The sequence below is a fragment of the Oratosquilla oratoria genome, chromosome 9 (genome assembly GCF_046742065.1).
Source record: "Oratosquilla oratoria isolate Oo_2021 chromosome 9, ASM4674206v1, whole genome shotgun sequence".
NCBI lineage: Eukaryota > Metazoa > Arthropoda > Malacostraca > Stomatopoda > Squillidae > Oratosquilla > Oratosquilla oratoria.
The window spans coordinates 61,517,911-61,539,133 of record NC_134785.1 but is presented as its reverse complement, the minus strand read 5'-3'; the positions used below and the strand labels follow the sequence as shown (position 1 = coordinate 61,539,133).

Genomic DNA, 21,223 nt, shown 5'->3' with positions numbered 1-21,223 from the left:
ATCCACCACCCTTTCCTCCCTCTCATCTTAGCTCCTCATGGATGACAGGTCATCCCTGTATCCTGCCCACACCTTTTTTTAGTACAAACAAGTAAATAAATCCAAACTTTCTTCCCAAAGAGACCTGTGAAAAGCCATTTCTTTTTGCAGGCAGTGAAACTTTAGCCAATAGTTAGGTAGGTAAGCAAACAACACTGCCAATATTTATCAACTAACCAGTGTCCAAATACTGATATAAATACAAACAAACCACCATTGTTATCAAGGATGTCTATCAACACCAACATCTACATGGGTCATGGTACATATATGCAAAATTATAATTACCAACTTGTAGCAGCCGAGCTGCAAGTCAAATTTAACTCCACATTTGTCTTTCTGCTTTAGTCACAAACAGTTACCCTTACCCATAAATAACTATACATCACACGAAATGTTATATGGCAAACAAATGTTACGCCTTGTGTTAACCATGTAATAGGACTCAAATTTTTAATTTACCACTAGTATTGGAAGGGAGTGAAAGGGAGTGGGTGGGGGATGGGGGTGGTGGTTAGGGAGTGGTTATATGTGAACGATATTTTGATGCAGCCAGAAGGGATTTCTCTCCGTCTTCTCTTTTTCTGCACGAGGGGACGGAGAGGGGGATCACTGATTACATGAAGTACCCTTGCTGTGGATGTGCTGTGTCTTGCTACATTGCTTCTGACCCAGGGCAATGGGCAAGATGCAGGGATGACCTGTCATCCAGGAGGAGCCAAGAAAAGAGGGAGGGCAGGTGAATGGGAGTGGAGTGGGTGGGGATTAAATGGTTTGGAGTGGAATTATGCCTTTTGACTTTGGCTACCTCCCTTGTAAAGGGGGAAAAGCCCTTGGTATATGTACGTATGTACCATTAGTCAAAAGTGTAAATGAAAACCAGCAACTTTACTAATGATGACAACTATAATCCAAATCACACTCGGCAAATGAAAACAAACTGCAATATATGCTGTACACATAAATAATAATCAGTAAATTAGTCAGAAAATGTAAAATAATGTTAGGTTTAAATCTATGAAACAATAGCTCATGCAATAAAACTGGTAATTTTTTTTATCTGTGTGTCCAACACACAGCATAAAGGAACACACAAGTGATATCGAGGCTTAGCTTCCCATGGAAGGTTCGATAGCTGTGGGGTGGATGGATATGGGGTAATGTGCTTTAACTTGGCCATCCCCTTATAATGGGGATGGCATTTTGGTATGTATGTATATACACCTAGGTGTAAGAGGCTCATAGATATAGGTAGACAAATAAAGTAGACAGAGGGGTAGGTGGTGAGAATTTCATTTCTATGAGTTGGGTGTTTGGTAAACAACAGTTTGTACACAAAGGAAGTTGCACAAGCTCTCTCTTTGCCTAATGCTCACAAACAGTTGCTGGGGACCCAATTTCATTGCTGTATAATGTTCATTTTTATGCTGATGTAACAATATACAAACTATGTCAGTGTGCAGTGAATTCCAGATTGCCTGAGTCAGCAATATTGCATGCAGGATTGTAACAGCTGTTCTGATTGGAGAATGGGTGTAGGAGAAAATTCAATTGGTTCATAATTGTAAGACCATGCCCTTAGAGGAGGTTCTTACATCTAACATTAAAGATCATTGGACTAAAGAAATCATGACATCATTGTAGAACTGACGTAGTACCCAAATTGAGGGTTCCTGATGGGAGTCCCTTGGTGTCACTTGAAGAAACAAGTATAGTAATATTCAGGAAAAAAAGAAAGAAAAATGAAGCTCTGTTTAATTCCCCTCTCCTATACAAGATAATACTAAGTGGAATTTGTCTAAGTTGGATGATCGAAAGCACAGGGCCTTCCTACAGATGAAAATAGTGAGTGACTAATATGTAACAAAGACAGGTGAAAGGTAAATATAAGGTAAAAGCGCAAACGAAAAATGGCACATAGAGATAACAACAGAATGGAGAAAGGGGACCACACTAGGTCTCTTTATCCAACATTCACCAAATGCCACTTGTGCACACATTTGGACCCAGGACATAAATGTCTGCAAAAGTGGTGGTTAGCAAAAGTTGGATTAAAAGGCCTTCATGTAAAGTTCAATGACTGCCATGATGGTTTGGGCATGTGGAAAGGATGAAGATAACCGAAAATGTGAAAAGCTGAAATTAATGATGTGAGCATATAATGAATACCAATAATGAAGTCAACAGATGGGGGTATAGGAAGTTCTAGATGCATGCAAAGTGTCTACTGTACAGGGAGAAATGAATTGAGACGAGATTGTGAAATCCTGGAATACCTCCAAAGGGATGTTCTTTTCATCTACTTCACCGATTAATTATTTGAATAGATAAAGAATTGTCACATGATTTAGTGGTGGGGGTACACCAGCTCTGGCACTTTATAGCAGTAGGAGGAAGGAATCAGTTACCAGTTGTCAGCAATCCTATGTGAAATCACAGAGGAAATGCAATGCTGACATACAATCTTGGGCCTGACCTGGAAACTATCAACCCCTTGGGACTGTACCACCAATGTTGTTGTTGTTATCGTTCCCTAGACTGTCTGTCCGAGCAGTACCACCAGATATGGTTGGTTTGCCTCCAGTGCTTTGTAAATCACAACCCCCCTCCCTACTACATCTATTGAAATTGAGACCGTGTCCAAAAAACGACAAGAGTAAATGAAGAGAGATTGTGAATAGATATATGATCCAAACTAAAGGGATGGTCTCCTAATATGCTTCATAAATTATTTTGAGTGGATGAAGTAAAGTTATATAATGAAATGGTGGGGATAAACCAGTTCTGTCTGTCAGAACCCCCCCTCACCCTGTGGAGGTGCTATACCTCACTGAGCTGCCCATGATCAGAATAGTGTCTGAGAATTGGGATAACCCTTCATCCATGATGTCCTGAGATGGAAAAGGCAAATGGGTTTTAATTGCTTATGTGGTGCATGGAAGGCATGAGGGGGATGGGGCATTGGATGCTAGAGAAATGTGTCCAGAAAAGAAGTGAGGGTGCAAAAAAAGACATGAATAAATGGAGGGTGGTTGTAAACAGCTGAGGAAATGGTATCATAGGGGATTATTCCTTTATCTGCTATGTAACTTTCAAATGGATGAGGGGAGAGGTCACTATGTAAGGAAGTGGTGAGAGTAAACCAGCTCTGGTAGCTGGGTCTTCCATTGAATGAGTTACTTTCAACTCGCTTCCAACAGTGAGTTGGAAGAAAGTCTTAAAAGGAGAGAGGCTGGAGGAAGTGGACAACTTAAGGTATTTGGGGTAGCATGTAACAATAAAAGGAGTAGCAGTGGAAGTAAATTTTAGACTGAGAGGAGCAAGTAAATGCCTTGGGGAATAAAAAGGTCATGAGAAATTGGCATTTGGGAATGAATGTAATGAGGAGACTATATGAAGGGGTGATTGTGCTGTTGACACTGTATGGAGCAGACACAGAATTTAGAAGAGGCAGAGAGGAAAAGTTTAAGTGTATTTGAGATGAAATGTTATTACAACATTTCAGGGCAGTGGACAAAATGCAGGGATGCCCCACCATCTAGGAGGTGCCAAGATAAGAGGGAGGGTAGAGGGTGGAGGGGAGTGGAGTGTATTGGGGATAGAATGGGTGGGAATGGTTTTTATGCCTTTGTTTTTTTGGCTACCTCCCTTGTAAGGGGGAAAAAGCCTTGGTATATGTATGAGATGAAATATCTGAGAATTATGGTAGGGGTTACAAGGTTGGATAGAGTGACAAACAAGGAGATGAGGAGGAGAACTGGGGTGGAAAAGGAGATGGCAGATAGGGCTGATGAAAGAGTACTGGGATGGTTTGGACACACAGAATGAATGATTGAAGAAAAACAAGTAAAAAAAAATGTGGAAGGCTAAGGTGGAGGAAGTGAACTTGAGGGGATGACTGAAAAGATGAATGAATGGGGTGACAGGGGCACTGAGCAAAGGCAAAGGCAAGAGATACAAGTCAGTGGAGAATGGCTATGTATAGATGATACTGTAATGCGAAGAAGGAAAGGTGTGGGGGATGTGGAAGGGGGTAGGGAGTGGTTATGTATGAACATTTTGAAGCAGCTCAATGGGATTTCTACCCTCTTCTCTTTTTCTGCATGAGGGGATGGAGAGGGGGTGTCACTGATTAAGTGAAGTGGCCTAGCTCAAGATATGGTGTCTTGCTGCATCGCTTCTGACCCAGGGCAGTAGGCAGGATACAGGGATGACCCATCATCCATGAGGAGCCAAGATAAAAGGAAGGAAAGGGTGGTGGATTGAAGTGGGAGTGGGTACTTGCCTTTTGACTTGGCTACCTACCTTGTAAGGGGGAAAAGGCCCTTGGTATAGATAGTGACAGTATTGACTTATTGCACTGTTTTTGACCTAAGCAGTGTCAGAGAGGGATAGGGTTGACCATAGACGCTAAGGTAGGATGAACAATGAACGAATTTTTGGATGGGTGTGGAATGGGTGTAGGGTGGATGTATGTTTCACTTGACCACTCCTCTTTAGTTGGGAGGAAATGCCTCTTGGTATAAGTATGTATGAAGTAATGTTTGCCTTGACTTAAGCACCTCAACCACATTAATAAGGAAAGGTTCTTTGGGATGTCACTCCCTCTCTCTTTCCCTCATACACTTATGTTCAATACATCTAGTTAGGCTCCGACATCACAACCTAGGAAAGGGAATGCATGTACCACCACAGAACAGAACATAACAGATCAGGAAAAAAAAAAAAAAAAAAAAAAAAAAAAAAAAAAAAAAAAAAAAAAAAAAAAAAAAAAAAAAAAAAAAAAAAAAAAAAAAAAAAATAATAATAATAATAATAATAATAATTTTTTTTTTTTTTTTTCTGTAACCACATGGGGTTCACATATATAACTGCAAACCTTACTTGGGTTGGGCATGTCTATTTTAGAATTGTCTTCACAGAATTGCCAATGTCATCCACATCATACTTTCTATCTCATAAAACTGCCGATTTCACCCACATATGAAGACATTTTCGAAATTTCTAAACAATTTTGTTTTGCCTTTATGTAAATATAATTTTTCTTAATACACATCTGTGGAAAACCCTTCCAAGAAAAGTTATCATGGTTAACTACAGCAGAGCAAATTTCAGACAAAATCTAACAGTTAATCAAGAAAACTTCAGCTTAGTAACTGGTCTGTTTTCCTGCAAGTCCTTCAAATTTGCCAGATCAAGAAAAATGTTGTGATACTGCTGAAGCTTTCTATTATTGTGGTTAGTTGGAGAGAGCAAGGTCAAGAAATTGAACCAGAAAGCAAGAGAGAGGGAGAAAGAGAGAAAGAAGAGAAAGAGAGAGGGGAGAAAGGAGAGAGAGCAAGAGGGACAGAGGTAGGAGAGATAGAGGAGGGAGGAGAGAGAGGTACAAGAGAGGTCAGAGAGAGAGAGAAGAGAGAGAGGAGAAGAGAGAGAGGAGAAGAGAGGACAAGAGAGAGTATAGAAGAGGAGAGAGATAGAGGGGAGGATGGAGGCGAGAGGAAAGACAGACCGACAGAGAAAGAGGGGACGAAGAGAGAGGAGTGGGGAGAGGAAAGAGAGGAAAGAGAGGAAGGAGAGAGAGAGAGAGAGAGAGAGAGAAGGGGGAGGTGAGACAGAGGACAGAGGGGAGAGGGAAGAGAAGGAAGACAGAGGGGAGAGGGAAGAGAAGGAAGAAAGAGGGGAGGGAAGAGAGGAGAGGGAAGAGAGGAGAGAGGGAAGACAGGAGAGAGGGAAGAGAGGAGAGAGGGAAGAGAGGAGAGAGGGAAGAGAGGAGAGAGGGAAGAGAGGAGAGAGGGAAGAGAGACGAGAGGAAAGAGGAGAGATGAAAAAGAGAGAGGGAGAGGAAAGAGAAAGGGACAGAGGAAGAAAGATAGAAAGAGGGAGAGATGAAAAAGAGAGAGGGAGAGGAAAGAGAAAGGGACAGAGGAAGAAAGATAGAAAGAGGGAGAGCAAGGTGGGTTGGCAATGCGCAACTCACAACGGAAACCTCTTACAATTAGATGTAGTCATCAAGGTCTATCTCCAGATTCTCAAAATCATCTAAGTCATCCATAGTGAGAAGATCTACCTTGTATCGCAGAATACCTGACATGAAATAATGCACATTGTTTTACAGGGCTACATAAAAAACCCATAATAACGGTGATCTTCGAAAAGATATTTGGATAAAACAATGAAACACGGCACAGTATTCGGAGTTACCTGAAACATTGATAATTAACCAGTTTACACTGATGTATAAAGGTTGTTTCTTAAGCAAAAGAGCCAATGTAAGCCAGACTTGGCTAGATATCTAATTGAAAAGAAAAAAGATAATAATGAATATACATCTTACCTCCAATTCCACCAAATCCTCTGACATATTGTGATCCTTCCTGTGACCTGTCTGTGATAATTTCCAGGGTGGCACCAAAGTTTTTATAATTGTTTGCTAACCACTCAAGCAATGGCATACTGTCCACTAATTCAAGCTCCACTCCACTCTGAAATTCAAGAAACCAGTTACAGTGTGAGGATGCAAACTTGAGTTAATCATAGCTTCAATATGTGATAGTTTCCCCCTCCTCTCTCTCCAACTAATTAGCACCTTCAGTTTCATCACACTTGTCATTTGACTCCACACTTATACCATGTGAAGATTGCACCTCAACACACAGTTTCAATAAAATTTATTTTAGTTCAATATCTACCCTGTATAACCCAGTGTGTTTTAAAAGGTAAGTGAACATGGCAGAGCAAAGGTTCAAGGACCCTCATTTTTCATATTTTCTTTTATGAGGAGCCAAGGGAACGTGTTTCAACTGGCTGTAGATGCTTGATTAGAATACTGTGGCTGTTTTTATGTCATGTCTGGTGAGATGTTTGTGATGTGATGTGAAGGGCGTGTAGGATATTCCTCTCTCATATTATGTATTTTATTCCTGTCAATTCACCTGAGCTTCTATCCTTCAGGATATTACACACCATTATTATTACATTTCTTTTTTCATGGAGTTAAGCAAGAGGTCTTGTTCCTCTCCCATTCCAAAACACTTCATTTTGAGGACAATTGTATATAAGTGGGGGCAAGTAGGAATAAGGTGGTGTGGTGTGGTGTGGGTACATTTCTTTTTGTGAGAATCAACACCGTGTGAGATCGAAACCTTTATTGGTACGATGTTTCGCTTGTTACAGCTTTTTCAAGTACCACAAGTTCCACATTTCTTTTTCATAATGGTTTCACTCCACTAAATCTATAAACGTCTCCTTATACTCTTATAATCCTAGTACTCTACTTACCGCTTTGTCTGTGAAGTGGGTCTTGTCCTTTTCCTGTTCTGGCGTGAGATGCAAAATAGTTTCCTCTCCAGTTTGATGGTTCTTGAGCACATACCTACAAAAGACATAAATCATCATTTTTGTATGACAATAGCAAACTTAATTCCTTATTTCTATTTACATACATATATCAAAATGCTTGGCAATCCTCCCTCCACACCCACTCAAGAAGATGCCGAGCAGACAAGAAATCTGTTTCGGCCATGTCAATTTATCATCCTCTCGCTCTCCAAAATTCTGCCACTAGCTTGCCTTAAATCATCCTCTGACCAAAGCCCCACGAGCAGTGTTACATGCAAACAGCTAGCTCACCTACTTTACTCCACTCTCACCATCTCCAAACACTTACCATTCACCCTTACATTCACTACTCACACTATCGCATTCATGTACACACTGAAGAATGCGACATGACACAAATCTGGTGCAGCCCTATCTTCACCTCAAACCACCCATTCTCTGCACCTCCTACTCCAACATAAACTCTACTATTCCATCTATATATCAAGGGTTCCCTTCTCAGGAAGGTAGCCAAGTCACATCATGCATCCACTCCCATCCACCAGCCTTGCCTCTCTCTTATCTTAGCACTTTGTGGATCCCCTCTGCATCCACCTCCCATCTCATAATTATACCTACTATGCATCTCACACTGCTTCCCATTGACCCTATCAAGTGCCTTCTCCTGATACATGAAAGCCCAGAAAACATACTTTCCTTTGCCAAAAACTTTATGCGTATGTGTATTATAGTAGGCCCTCAACATTTGAGAGGGTTAGGGGATTGAGAACCTTGCAAAAGTTGATCATCATTTAAGGCCATGGCATGTTCTTCAACCAGTTCCCTCACCTCATACTCCTGCATGTCCTTGTACCCTTCACCACCAACTAGCCTAGCCAGCTCCACCATCTGTGAAATCACACACACACACTCTGGCCACATTGCCCTCCAACAACTATTGACTGTGAGGGCACAAATCCTTAAGGCACTCCTGCACAATTTTGGGGCAGTCAGCAATAGTGAATTCTTTCCAGTATTGAATGATGCTTAAGTCAGGGTTTGCATCCAGTGCAGCGTGAAGCCTCTGTATGTGTCTGCATGTGTAATAGGCTTTGAAGGCAGCTATCACATCCTGATTAAGAGGCTGTATGAAAGAGGTTGTGTTTGGCAGCATAAACAACTTCATCGTCGTCACACATTCCACCAAGTGACACTGGGTGACCTGGAGCATTATCTAGGAGCAGGAGGATTTTGGGAGGACCTTCTCTTGTAGGTATGCCTGTACCTCCGTCAAGAAACAGCGGTGGAACCAGTCAATAGAAATGGTGTTGGTTGTCCATGCTTTTACATTATGCATCCATAACACTGGCTATAAGTTCTTGTTGTTTCCCTTAAGTGCTCTGGTATTAGCAGACTTAAAAATAAAGCCTGGCTTGATGGTGTGGCCAGCAGCATTAGCACACAGCATTAATGTGCATCAGTCCTTAGCAGCTTTGAACCTTGGCACACTCTTCTCCTTGGCAACAAAGGTCCTGGCAGGTATCTTCTTCCAAAAGAGGCCGGTTTCATCTGTATTCCATACCTGCTCAGGCCTGTATCCCTTATCTTCAATAATTTTCTTCAGACCGCCAGGGAATACAGCTGCCAAAATGTGATCTGCTGAACCTGATTCCTCACACATTTTCAAATTGTGCAAGGAAAACCACCTCTTGAATCTGTCAAACCATCCTTTACTTGCTAAAAATTCAGACTGGGTGGTGGCAGGACTGTCTGGTTCTGCACTGGTACTACGTCTTATCACTCATAACTTTGCCATATAATGCTTTTCCCTTTGCATAAATTGCATTGCTATCAATTAGATTGCCTTTCTTGTTCTGGTCTGTTATCCACACATATAAATCAGATTCCATCTTAGATATAGCACTGCTTCTTACCTGCAACACTTGCTTAGTGGAAGGAGCAGTAGATGCCAATGCTGCCCTAATGTTCGCCTCATTTTTCTTTATTGAACACAGTGCTCACATTTACATTAAATAGCTTTCCGACAGCAGAATGCTCATATTACCTGCCCTACACTTGTCTAGCAACTTCACTTTCTTTAATCTTTTCAGAATAGACTTGTCACAAGGGGCTGTTGCTTACTTGTAGTTGTCGTTCCCTAGACTGTCTGTCCGAGCAGTCCCGTCTCCCCAAGGAATGCTATAGCCGAAACTGGGTTTTCCCACAAATCCTTTATAGAGTGTATGTTGTGTTGTTTGCGTGCATGATTGTGGGCCATAGTTTATCACACACACACACACACACACATGAACTGGAGGACACACAAAGTTATGGCAATCACTTCTGACTGAATGAGGGAGGGAGGGTTGTGACGCAGTGATAGGCTGCTTTGTTATTTTTGTGTGCGAATTTAGGTGGCGGACTGGCGAGCTGACAGTGTGGGGGATGAGGGAGAGAGGGTAGGGACACGGTGATATGCGGCTTTGTTATTTTTTTTGCGTGAATTTTGGTAAATATGTTTGTGCTGCTGGAAACTAGCAAATGTGTGAACCTCGTAAAAGTGTAAGTCACAAATGTTGAGGGCCTACTCTACTATAATTTTTTTACATCTGCACATCCCCTTCATTTTTGTATACACACACTATTTTTCCCCCAATTCTTCCTAATCCTCTTAATTTACACTCCCATATGCCTTACCAACACTTACAGACTGGTTCCCCTAAAGTTACTACATTCATATTTGTCCCTTTTCCTTTATAAATAGAAAAAAAGGAACTATACAAGCACTCCTCCACTCATGACGAGATCATTTAATATGATTCTATGTGAAGTAAGTGCACTGGTTGAGTGACAAATGTATGAATAGTTCCACTACACTGGTTGGCTGAAGTCCTAACACCCCTAAGGAAGGCTCTTGCTTTACAGGGAAGTGGGCTAAGTACAACGGTACTTGGTTCAAGTCCTGACCTCCATATTAGGCCTCTGCTCTACAATACAGCGAGCTAGGAAGAGGACTGGGTACACTGGTTACTGACACAGGTCCTAACCCTCACACAGACATGCAATTCTAGCTAACAGATAATCTTTTTTTCACGAAACTTATCAAGATCTCTTCTGCCCCCCTTTAACACTTATTCTTCTGAACACCTCCATTCATCTAGCTAGTTTTTGAAGAATGCCCATGCAGAGTACCCTCTTCACCCAAAAGGAGCTAATATACTAGGAGAAGTAAGTGGATGTTGGACGGGAGAAGGATGGGTGCATGCTCTGGCTACCCAACTCCCTTAGATGGGCTTCTTAGTATATAATGATGAAGACTGCAAATCTTACCTGACAATATCGAGATTTTCCCAACAAATGAGGATCTCCACAGCACCACACTCAAGAGCTTTCAATGTATCATCAACACCAAAGCAGTATTTGCCTGTATCCTGACTAATCTCCTCAAAGTACTTTCCTGCAAGGTAATGTCAGTATATAAGACAGGATTCATTAACAAATTCATAACTTCTTAGGGTAACTATTCAAGAAGTAATCACAGAAGCAAACTAATTACTAGAGATTAATAATCTATAAAACTACTCAACAATGAACACGTCTCAATACAAACCAATCAATTTCTTTTCTTGAATGAATTTAACATTAGCCAACGATTCTGCTGCCAACTCAATAGCCTGGTTGAATCCATTTTCACCTCCATATGATACGTCGACCAATTTAATTACTTTGGCTTGTAACCTCTGCAAACAAATTTCATGTTAATACAGCAAGAAGTCAAAATATCGTTCAATTAACCCAAATCCACAATCCTTTCACATAGTCCTCTACACAAACTTGGCTGGAAACTTGAATAGTGACCCTATGCACACTTACTGGATCAAACATATCAGACTGTGAAAGCTCTGTTTTGAAGTCCGCAGAACCTGCAAGAACAAGTCCTGCAATGTTGGGTTTGTCATTGGAGATGAATAATTGCACTGCAGTCTCGGCTACTTTCCTGACGTAATTGTGTCGCTTTTCCATCCTCAATCGAGAGAAACGCAAGGCAGACTGACCTCCTCTACCTGTGAGAAAAAAGTTACATTCAGATACACTCTTTACAACATCATTTGTGAAAATAATACAGTGCCTAGTTGATTCCCTTTTACTTAAGACACAAAAGTACCTGTACTGGGGTACTGTAGCCTATAATATAGGAACTACATTAATAAAAGGAGGATGGGGGTGGAGAGGGAGTTTGGGAGATTGGGATGGTTTGGACGAATGGAAAGAATGAGTGAAGAAAGCCTAGTAAAAAAAGGTGTGGAAGGCAGAGGCGGAAGGAATGAATATGAGGGGTGATCAAGGATGAGATGGATAGATGTGGTAAAAGAGGCATTGGGAAAGAGGAGAACGTTTGTTGAGGAAAGACGAGAGGACAGAAAATAGGGGTGAATGAAGAATGGTTATGTGTGGATGATGATGTGATGCATGAGGGGGAGTGAAGGAGTATGTGTGAAAAATAAATTGATGCAGTCCAATGGGATTTCTCCCCATCTTCTCCATTTCTGCATGAAGGGACAGAGTGGGGTTCCCCAATTTAATGAAGGTGCCTTGCTATGGGCATGCTTTGTTTTGTGACACTACTTCTGACACAGGGCAGCGGGCGAGATAAATGAATGACCTGTCATCCAAAAGGAGCCAAGATAAGAGAGAGGTAAGGGGGTAGATGGGAGTGGAGTATGTGGGGATGGAATGGGTGGGGGTGGTTTTTATGCTTTTATTTTTTGGCTACCTCCCTTGTAAGGGGGTAAAAGGCTTTGGTACATGTACGTTAATAACCCTACTATCCCGAGTCATCCACATTCTTTTGCTTGGTGACAAATCTCCATAGAAGAATGTTGAGCAACTTTTTCATTTTTACTTTCCCTCCATTCGTACCCTTTAATTCCAAATCTCTGCCTAGCACTCTCCCGTCTATTTTCCTTCCTTAAATGTTGAACAATTCTGATATCACACAACCTAGACACAGCCCCACCTTCACACTGTTCATTCCCCTCACACAAGCCTTCCATATGTAAAAATTACCTCCAACAGAATTTCCTTTACATTTATGTAATATATGCAATGAGAGACACACAGAGAGAGAGAGAGAGAGAGTGAGAGAGTGAGAGAGAGAGAGAGAGAGAGAGAAAGAGAGAGAGAGAAAGAGAGAGAGAGAAAGAGAGAGAGGAGAGAGGTGAAAGGAGAAGAGGAGGAGGAGGAGGAGGCAGCAGAGGAAGGAGCTAAAGGAGCAAGAGAAGGATGAGAAAGGAGGAAGGAGGAAGAAGAGCAAGAAGAGGAAGAGGTGGAGGAAGACAAGGAGGAGAGGAGGAGGAGGAGAAGGAGGGTGAAGAAACTCACCATGCTTTTTCGGAAGATCTACAGTGAATTTGTGAAGGACCTCTCTGGTGTTACCCTGAAGGGTTCCGAACAAGGCACCATTACCATCCATAACGATGAAACCAAACTTATTGTCATCTGCCAATAAAGCTGATAGAGCTTCTGTGTGGAACTGAAACAAAAAGAAATCCCATCAATACCTAAAACCTTTGTCTATATTAACAAAATGTTTTTCAAACACAAACTATCTTATAAGTACATGTATAATAACAGTTGGTGCAGTCTTCTTTCATTACTAATGAAGTTTACCAAACTGCATAATCTTCTACAATAAAAATATTTCATTGTTCATTTTTCTAATCTTGTCTGAGACAATTACCTCAAAAAACAATCAAAGTTCTCATTGTTGAGCTTGTTCAACCTTTGTACCATATGTAATATTTTCTGATAAATCTTACCTTATTATCACAAAGATAAAGGGATGTGTTGATAGGTTTGAAAGGTTCAAAATCTATATTAACTTTCTTCTCTTTGCCCTCTTCTGTCACAATGGTACCACAGTATATCACTAAGCCATTTGGTGGAACTGCAAAAGAAATAGGAACATGTACAACTGGAGCAAGTACAGAATAACTCAAGTTGGCCCTTATGTTTAACTTCATTCCAATAACAATCTCTTCCCCAGTGACATACACTGGTACAAAACTGTAACACCACACATGAGAATATCTCAAAATATCATAAACACATCAGAGTATTAACTGTCATATGATGTATATAAGCTAATGTTAAAAACAGGATACTATCAAATAATTCAAAACACTACTAACAATGTAAACCTGATGATAGGATTTAAATTTAGTTCCATTAAAACTAGCCTTGCTTTGGATACTGCCTGAGACTGCAATTCAAACCAGGTCCTCTCTCTGTCATGCACACACAAATACTTCAATCACCCCTCCCACATCAGCACTTTCAGGATGAAGGATTGTCCTGTCCTCATCACACTGTTTGGGCCAAAGGTAATGTAATGAGGCACAGATCTACAGCAAGGCCCAAACTGCAGACTGCTTACCTAAACCACTTCACTGTATAATGACCCCATTCCTCATCCACTCAAAATTTATTATGTAGTGGGTGAGATCATCCCTTTGCAATTTCCTTCCATTCACTCTTATCTTTTACAAACTCTCTTCATTTCTTGACAGACATTCCATATATATCCATAAACTCTTTCATGGAATGTGTATATAAACCACCCCTGCTTCATCCCAGCAATCCATCCATCATTCTTAGTCTACCATTCAAATTCACTCTATCCACTTCTGATTTCCACATTTTCTTTTCTTGACATCCTTCATTCATTCTTTCAATATGACCAATCCACTTTAGCATTCTGTTCTCTCCTATCCAATGGCTCCTTTATAACTCCTGTAATCTGCTTGAACAATGCATTTCTCACTCTAGCAATTTGTAACACATATCACATTTCTCAAACACTTAATTTCAAGATTCAATCTATTCCAGTCTGCATCCCTTATATCCTAAGCACGACCAATGATGGTCACCTGCAAGACAGCAAAGAATCATTTCCCTGTTGACAATTTTTCAAGACTATCTAGTGGTGCAGCCACGTGGGGATGACACTTGGTCTATCTACTAGACGCCCAAGATCTCTGTCAACTTAAGTAGCATTTCTTCCACCTTTTACATTCGAAAAACTGACAACTGGCAACTGCTCCCCTCCTATTTTCAGTCAGTGATATAGAAACAGTCTCACATTAATACAACACAGACAAGTCCAAAGTTTCTTCCCAGAGATATTTATGGGAGGGCTCCTGCCAGCAATAGTGAAACTGTAGGTTTCAAGGCTATGAAACTTGATGCAACAATTATCATTACCATGTTCAAAGTGCTACTTATCACATGGTTACAATTACTCCTTCATTTCATCACCAAGATCCTGTTTCTCAAATCATTTCATTGTACCCACTTAACTGCTTCGTTCACCACCCCCGCTCTTCCATTCACATGTTATTCAATACTTAAGTCTACACTTCCTTACGCCTCTTACACTTCACACTCACATTCAACCTGCCATGATGATCATTCCATATACATTACATCACTTCATCTCCTACATAGGTGTAGGCATTTTAAATAAAGTGGCAGGAAGTCTAGTAAAATAATTTTCCCATTTTCCTCCAAAACTGCCTGAACTGTGTGTGGGCTAGCCACACAATACATATGACCTTTAATGAAATGTTTGAAACACATCAACATGTCTAACCTTTTGTGTACAACTTGAGTCTCTGTTGTACCGAGGTGATGGCAGACAATACTGACAGACGATTTACTCTTGATTTGATGTTAGAAGCTGTGCCAAACTCATCTGCCAACATTTTGCTTACTCTTGCAATCTGATCCTTTGGTGGAATGATTAGAGAAATCATCGAGGTCCCATTTCTGTGAAATACAATTTACATTAGTGCAAAGACTATGAAGAAATCTTATTTTCAACCATCTCTATATACTAAATGGCTTCTTACCTTAGTAAGGAAGGTAGCCCACTAAGGCATGCACCCACACCCACACATCCCAATTCCAATTATAACCCATTAGTTCCCCTTTCATCTTAACTCCTCTTAGATGAAAGGGCATCTCTGTCTCCTGCCCACTGTCCAAGTCTTAAGCAATGCAGCAAGACATAGCCCCACAGCAGGACCAGCTGCTTCATTTACAGTGACCTCCTTAATTCACATGAGGGTTATGTTCCTTGGATCAATGTGCTGGTTGGCATAGAAGGCATCATTAACTGTAGTATTCATAACTATACTACATGGTAGTTAGTGGTTACTTCCCTTACAAGAGGGATAAGACTATAGTAGAAACTATATAGATAGATAGCAGCTGGCTAACACCCACCATTTCCTACAAAGTTTCTATTGGCTGGTTTGAATGGCAGTTTTCATGCATCCAGCCCCTTTCAATGTTTATACTTGTCATCAGTCCCCATATGGGGTACTGACAGTATTTATTTATGTAGTTAACATTTCAATAGACTGTAGTGACAACCCTATTAGACAGGCAACTCAACATTCTTGAATAACTGGTAGCTAATTTCTACTACTTATATAATAATCATACATACATATACCAAGGCTTTTTCCCCCTTTCAAGGGAGGTAGCCAAAAAGGGAAAGGCATAAAATCACTCCCACCCATTTCATCCCTAAATACACTCCACACCCCTCCCACCCTCCCTCTCATCTGAGCACCTCCTGGATGACGTACATCCCTGCACCTTGCCCACTGCCCTGGGTCAGAAGCAGTGTCGCAAGATAATTACAAAAACTAATACAATTAAATGATAATAAAATAAAAATAAGAAATAAGTAAACAATTAAAATTAATACATGCATAAGCTAAAATACATACCCTCTTGCCATCTCTAAACTTTTAATGAGCTTCTTAATTTTCCAAATTTCAACATTGCGGTCAGCGCTGCTCTCATCAGCATTGTACGCTTGTGACGCCATGCTGCACTCTGGCGAGGAGCCTCTGTTCTGTAAACAAAAGAAGAATCTCACTTGTGGGTTTACGAGGCAATTAAACAGAAATCAACATTAGTAAAAGTGATGCATATGGTTTATAACCAAATACAAACACCTCCATAGCCCTCATAAGAGTCACAATTCGGATTCCAGGTCTTTTTAGGTCAGGAGCCAAATTTCAAGGTTCTCTATAATTAGGCAAAATCATAAGAGGGAGAGGTACAAAAATAAAAAGTGAAGAAAATAAACAAATTCTGCCAGTGCATTGGCAGAAACCTTATACAATAAATATGGTTATATACATTAATGGTGGCAATAAAATACACCTTTAACATAACACCCAATCAACTCAGAATGTACGACATAAAATAGTTAAATAAACCAAAAGCTACCAAAGACAGAAAGACATCCAGCAATATTACCAACGCTATTCAGCATATTCATGCATTCATTCCTCACCCCAAACCCATAACACATCCAAATATTTCCACATGAAGACATACAAACAGCAATAGCACAATGCCTAAACTACAAGAATACCCACTTCAAAACTTGAAAAATGGCCAACACAAAACATTGTCAGCACCACCCACACCAATAACCCATCATGCTACTCATACATGCCAGTTGAAGAGAAAGAAACAGCATCCCATAGAACTCCATTCCTGTTTATTACAATTAGGTAAATACAAACCCCACTATACTCGAGCTTGCATTTTCTACACACAATCTTTACTACTATCACAAGAAACCTCACTTGTAAAGCAAACGAAATTCTGAATGCAATAACATATAATAATAACACTTACAATAATAATGGGCTACACTAAAACAATCACAATCCACTGTACATACTAAAACACTGAAATCCTCCGCATACAGCTGTACCAAAGAACTGCTACAAACTTCCCCAAAGAACCCAAGCCCACAAATGTTACACATCATCTAACCACTGCAAACAGGATGCAAGAAGAAGTCTACATCTGCAGCAAGACATTGTAGCAGACACATGGCTACCAGGAACTGGCAACAGCCACCAGAAGAATTATGGTACTGTCAAGAGTATGATTCAGGCTGGGTTATGTAAGTGGTGTTTTGTCTTCAGTGTAATGGATAAATCCAGTATGTTCCTGTGGCCAGGCATATTCGCTGTTGATACGGTCTTAGAGCTGGACAGTGACTTGAACAGTCGTGTATGTGTGGTTTTTGCTTCTCTTGGGAAGTATTTTTCTGTGGGCTTAGTGTCTCAAGGGGTTTGTTTAGAATGATCCTTCAACAATCTGGCATTTTCACTCCTCAAGTGCTTCTGAATTTGTGAATGATGACCTGTAGTAGTGCTTCAGCACATGTACAATTCTTTACACCAGACCCATTCCTATAGTATGATTCTAGCTCTCAACCTGAGTGCACATCAAACTAATGTTCTACTATATATTTTCAAACCAAAATTTTCTGACAATAGTGAAACACACAACTTAATAAAATGTTGATGAATATGTGTGCTTTCAGTTATATTATACAGTTTGAATTTCATGTATGTTGAGCATTTGGGATCTTTTTAGGTAGATTTTCAAGTGTGATTTATGAAAGTATGATGAGCCTTTTCTATTTAACCAAAACAAGATGTATAAAGTGATCATTAATCTATACCCAATAAAAAACTGCTTAATTGGTTACATGGCTAGGTGCCAAATGATGTTGTTCAGTGTAGTTGGGTTTAGTATAGCTTTAGGAACTTTGCATGATTAACAAGAATAAAAAATGTATTCTTGTTCAATGCAATTAAGTCAATTGCTGCGACTTATACCTTGTGTAAAATGAGTGGTACTATAAGTGAAGGAATTGTTTGATGGCTAGCCCTTTGCCTCTATCTTCACCAAAGGAATGTGCAACAAATTAATTTACTAATTACATTTCATTTGAATTTTATGTCATTTAATGACAATGCCGGTGAAAATCTAACCTTTTTGGTGACTAAAATAATCTGGAATAAGCCCAAACAAAACATGTAGTGAATTATAGGGATGTGAGGCTAAAGAGAACACCTTCACTGATGTGATCTCCTAAGTTGGGTAAAGCCGTTTGGCAAAAGCCAAAATAGATCTTAAGACTGCTACTGAACTCATGGACTTAAGACAGTTTTAAATAATAACAATAAATGTTGTCTCAATTTTCTCTGACTGGAGACCTACAACCTCTTCTTATGTCTGTGCTGTATTAGTGTGGGACGGTTTCTGTGCAGCTGAAAGTAACAGGAATGGGAACAGCTGCCTTTTGTGAAAAGATGGAAGAAATACAACAGAAGTAGATAAAGTGAAATCTTGAGTCCAGCCTTGAGACTCCATGCAGGCCTAAACCTCCAGATGGAGATGAGGGGGTTGACAGGTTTTGAAAATGGGAGACTATTCTTTCTGATTTCCTCCTTGCAGGACCATAAAAAACAGATACTTGTCTTAGCTCCTGATGTGGTAATTTCTCCCACCTACATTTGGCAGAATATATGGGTCATTCAAGAGTTGATGTTACATTACTAGACAACCTGTTGACCTACTTTCACTTGTCTAGTCAATGTGTCACAATACTGTATTTTATACAATGTATTTACCAATACTTGTGATACATTATGCAACAGTCAAGTCTTTATGTCAACTATATATACCTAAAGGCTTTTTCCCACTCATAAGAAAGGAATCTAGCAAAGACAAACACCCCCATTCATCCGACTCCCATGCATTTCCCTTTTATCTTAGCTCCTTGTGGATGAAGGTTCACCCATGTCAGAAGCAATACACTGACTTACAGCCTATCAACAGCAGGGTCCCATTAGTTCATCTAAATACAACCTTCTCTCCTTGTCCCTACAAAGTAGTGTCCACCACAATGACATTATTCTGTCATGGGCTTGAACTATGATTATTTTGTGTCACATAAGTTGCAACAATGCCTCCCTACTTGTCAGTATACATCATGGGAATTGGGTTCATCCTTCCCATATTTGGTGGGACTTGTCTTCTTACTTTGGCTCCTGTCTTATTATTCTATTCAGTTACAATCAGTAGCATGACTTGTAAATCCTTGCTGATACCAGACTACTGTATTCAGACATATGGCACTTTCAGATAGTTTAAGTATTCCAATAGGTTTTGTGCCATACGGAAGAAAAAATTCTTTATTGAAATTTAAATCCCCTTTCCTTACAAATATCTCAACTGCTAAATTTAACAACTATTGACACAAATTTTACTAAACTGAAACCCACAGCCCCATAGCGGTTGGCAACACTCTTTGGCCCATCCCAAAGATTATCTCCAAGATGATATATTAAACTATTGTCCATGTACAGTGTGGGATCGTTTCTCCGTCACCATCTTATAGGAGTAGGAGGGAATTAGTTGCTGGTTGTCAGCTCTCCTAATATGAAAATAGAAGGAAATATAAATGAGAAAGAGAGATATGAGAAATAGAGATCCTTTGCCTGTTCCAGGAATGTCAGCCCCGCTAGCTAAACCTCCAGATGGAATAGTGTGTTGACTGGTTCTGAAGATGGACTGCAAGGAGATAGTTCTCTTCAGCTTTCATCTCAATTCCGCTGCTTGCAGATACCTGTCATGAGTCCCATTTGCTAAATATTAAAATAATAAACAAAACTATAATCTAGTTTCAATTTCAAATTGATGTATGACAACAATCCGCCATAAGAATGATTGGTATATATTATATGCAGGAATCCTTAAACCCATGAATCTATCAAACACCACAACCACAGTCCACATTAAAAATGTCTAGTATATATAAATATATATATATATATATATATGTATATATATATATAAATGCTGTCGAGTATGATTTTCTAGGACTTGTTTACACAAGAATGCACTTTGCTATGTGGTAGCTGTAGGCCTGTTACTTTTGCTTTACGAGCTTAATTTTGCATTTATGACCACCTTTGTGGTCTTCATTTGTTTGGCTATCATTTATACATATATAAATAGTACAGGGTGTATAATTTAAATTTTCTATACATAACATCACTCCAAATATGGGAAAAAAAATCAACATGCTTTCATTATTCCAATCTCTAACTACTATTCATATTTACTAAAATTCCGGTCAACAAAATGTGTAAATAGACATGGTTTCATGGACTATTATAGTACAACTACTATTCAAATGAACTTGTGTTATGTACTCTTACCAAAACCATAATTAGGGGGGTAGAAAGACCTCCTTCAATGTTGCATAGGCCTATTGACTATTCTGCAAGCTACTCTAGTCACATTGTATGCATATTCCATTTACAGTATCTACATGCAATATGCATGACAAATTGCCTGTAACATCTGACAGCATTGATCTGGATTGTACTTCTATAAAAGGTAAATGATCATGTAACTAAATAACTAATGAACAAATGGTTTGGGCTCAAGGTCACAGGATAAACATAGCACAAAACAGCATGAGCAGCTCCACTTATATTTCATATAGAACAAGATTTGGACTCAACTGACACCTTAATATTTGTTACCAAGTATTTAGTTAATCATTCTAAAAACATGAGAACATACTGATAATGATCAAATCTATATTTCCTTGAATTTCCTCCTAGCTTGAAATGAGGTCAGCCTATACAAATGAAACTATACATCTAACTCTGCTACTAACTTGTGCTCCATACCACCTACGAGATGCCTAGATCCTTATAACGATGGAAACATACCACAATACATAAAAAATTATAGCAATGGTTATTCACACTGCAGCTGTTCTGAAGGGTGTTACCCTGTCATTGCTGCCATGACCTCATCTTCAACGCCCCCGTCTTACTTTATATCCCCAGGATACATGGCCAAATATAAAGTATACACAATTGTGGACACTTCTGCTAAGCTCTGGGCCACTAATTTTCAATTGTTCTGACACAACTTCCAAAAACCGGTATGGAAGTCAAGT

General features: G+C 39.8%; 1 protein-coding gene across 2 annotated transcripts in view; it reads right to left on the bottom strand.

Moving 5' to 3' along the window:
- eRF1 (eukaryotic release factor 1) overlaps positions 1-21,223 on the bottom strand; it is a 28,882-nt gene that overhangs the window by 7,188 nt on the left and 471 nt on the right. The window contains exons 2-11 of one of the 2 annotated variants that reach the window (XM_076190659.1): positions 16,155-16,282; positions 15,008-15,183; positions 13,176-13,303; positions 12,739-12,889; positions 11,230-11,420; positions 10,967-11,096; positions 10,687-10,813; positions 7,318-7,411; positions 6,374-6,521; positions 6,033-6,123 (exon numbers count right to left, since the gene is read on the bottom strand). In XM_076190659.1, the coding sequence (XP_076046774.1) occupies positions 6,035-6,123; positions 6,374-6,521; positions 7,318-7,411; positions 10,687-10,813; positions 10,967-11,096; positions 11,230-11,420; positions 12,739-12,889; positions 13,176-13,303; positions 15,008-15,183; positions 16,155-16,255 (1,335 nt within the window). In that variant the 5' untranslated portion in view covers positions 16,256-16,282 and the 3' untranslated portion in view covers positions 6,033-6,034. The remainder of the gene's footprint in view (positions 1-6,032; positions 6,124-6,373; positions 6,522-7,317; positions 7,412-10,686; positions 10,814-10,966; positions 11,097-11,229; positions 11,421-12,738; positions 12,890-13,175; positions 13,304-15,007; positions 15,184-16,154; positions 16,283-21,223) is intronic. The other variant, XM_076190660.1, reaches the window with a different exon arrangement.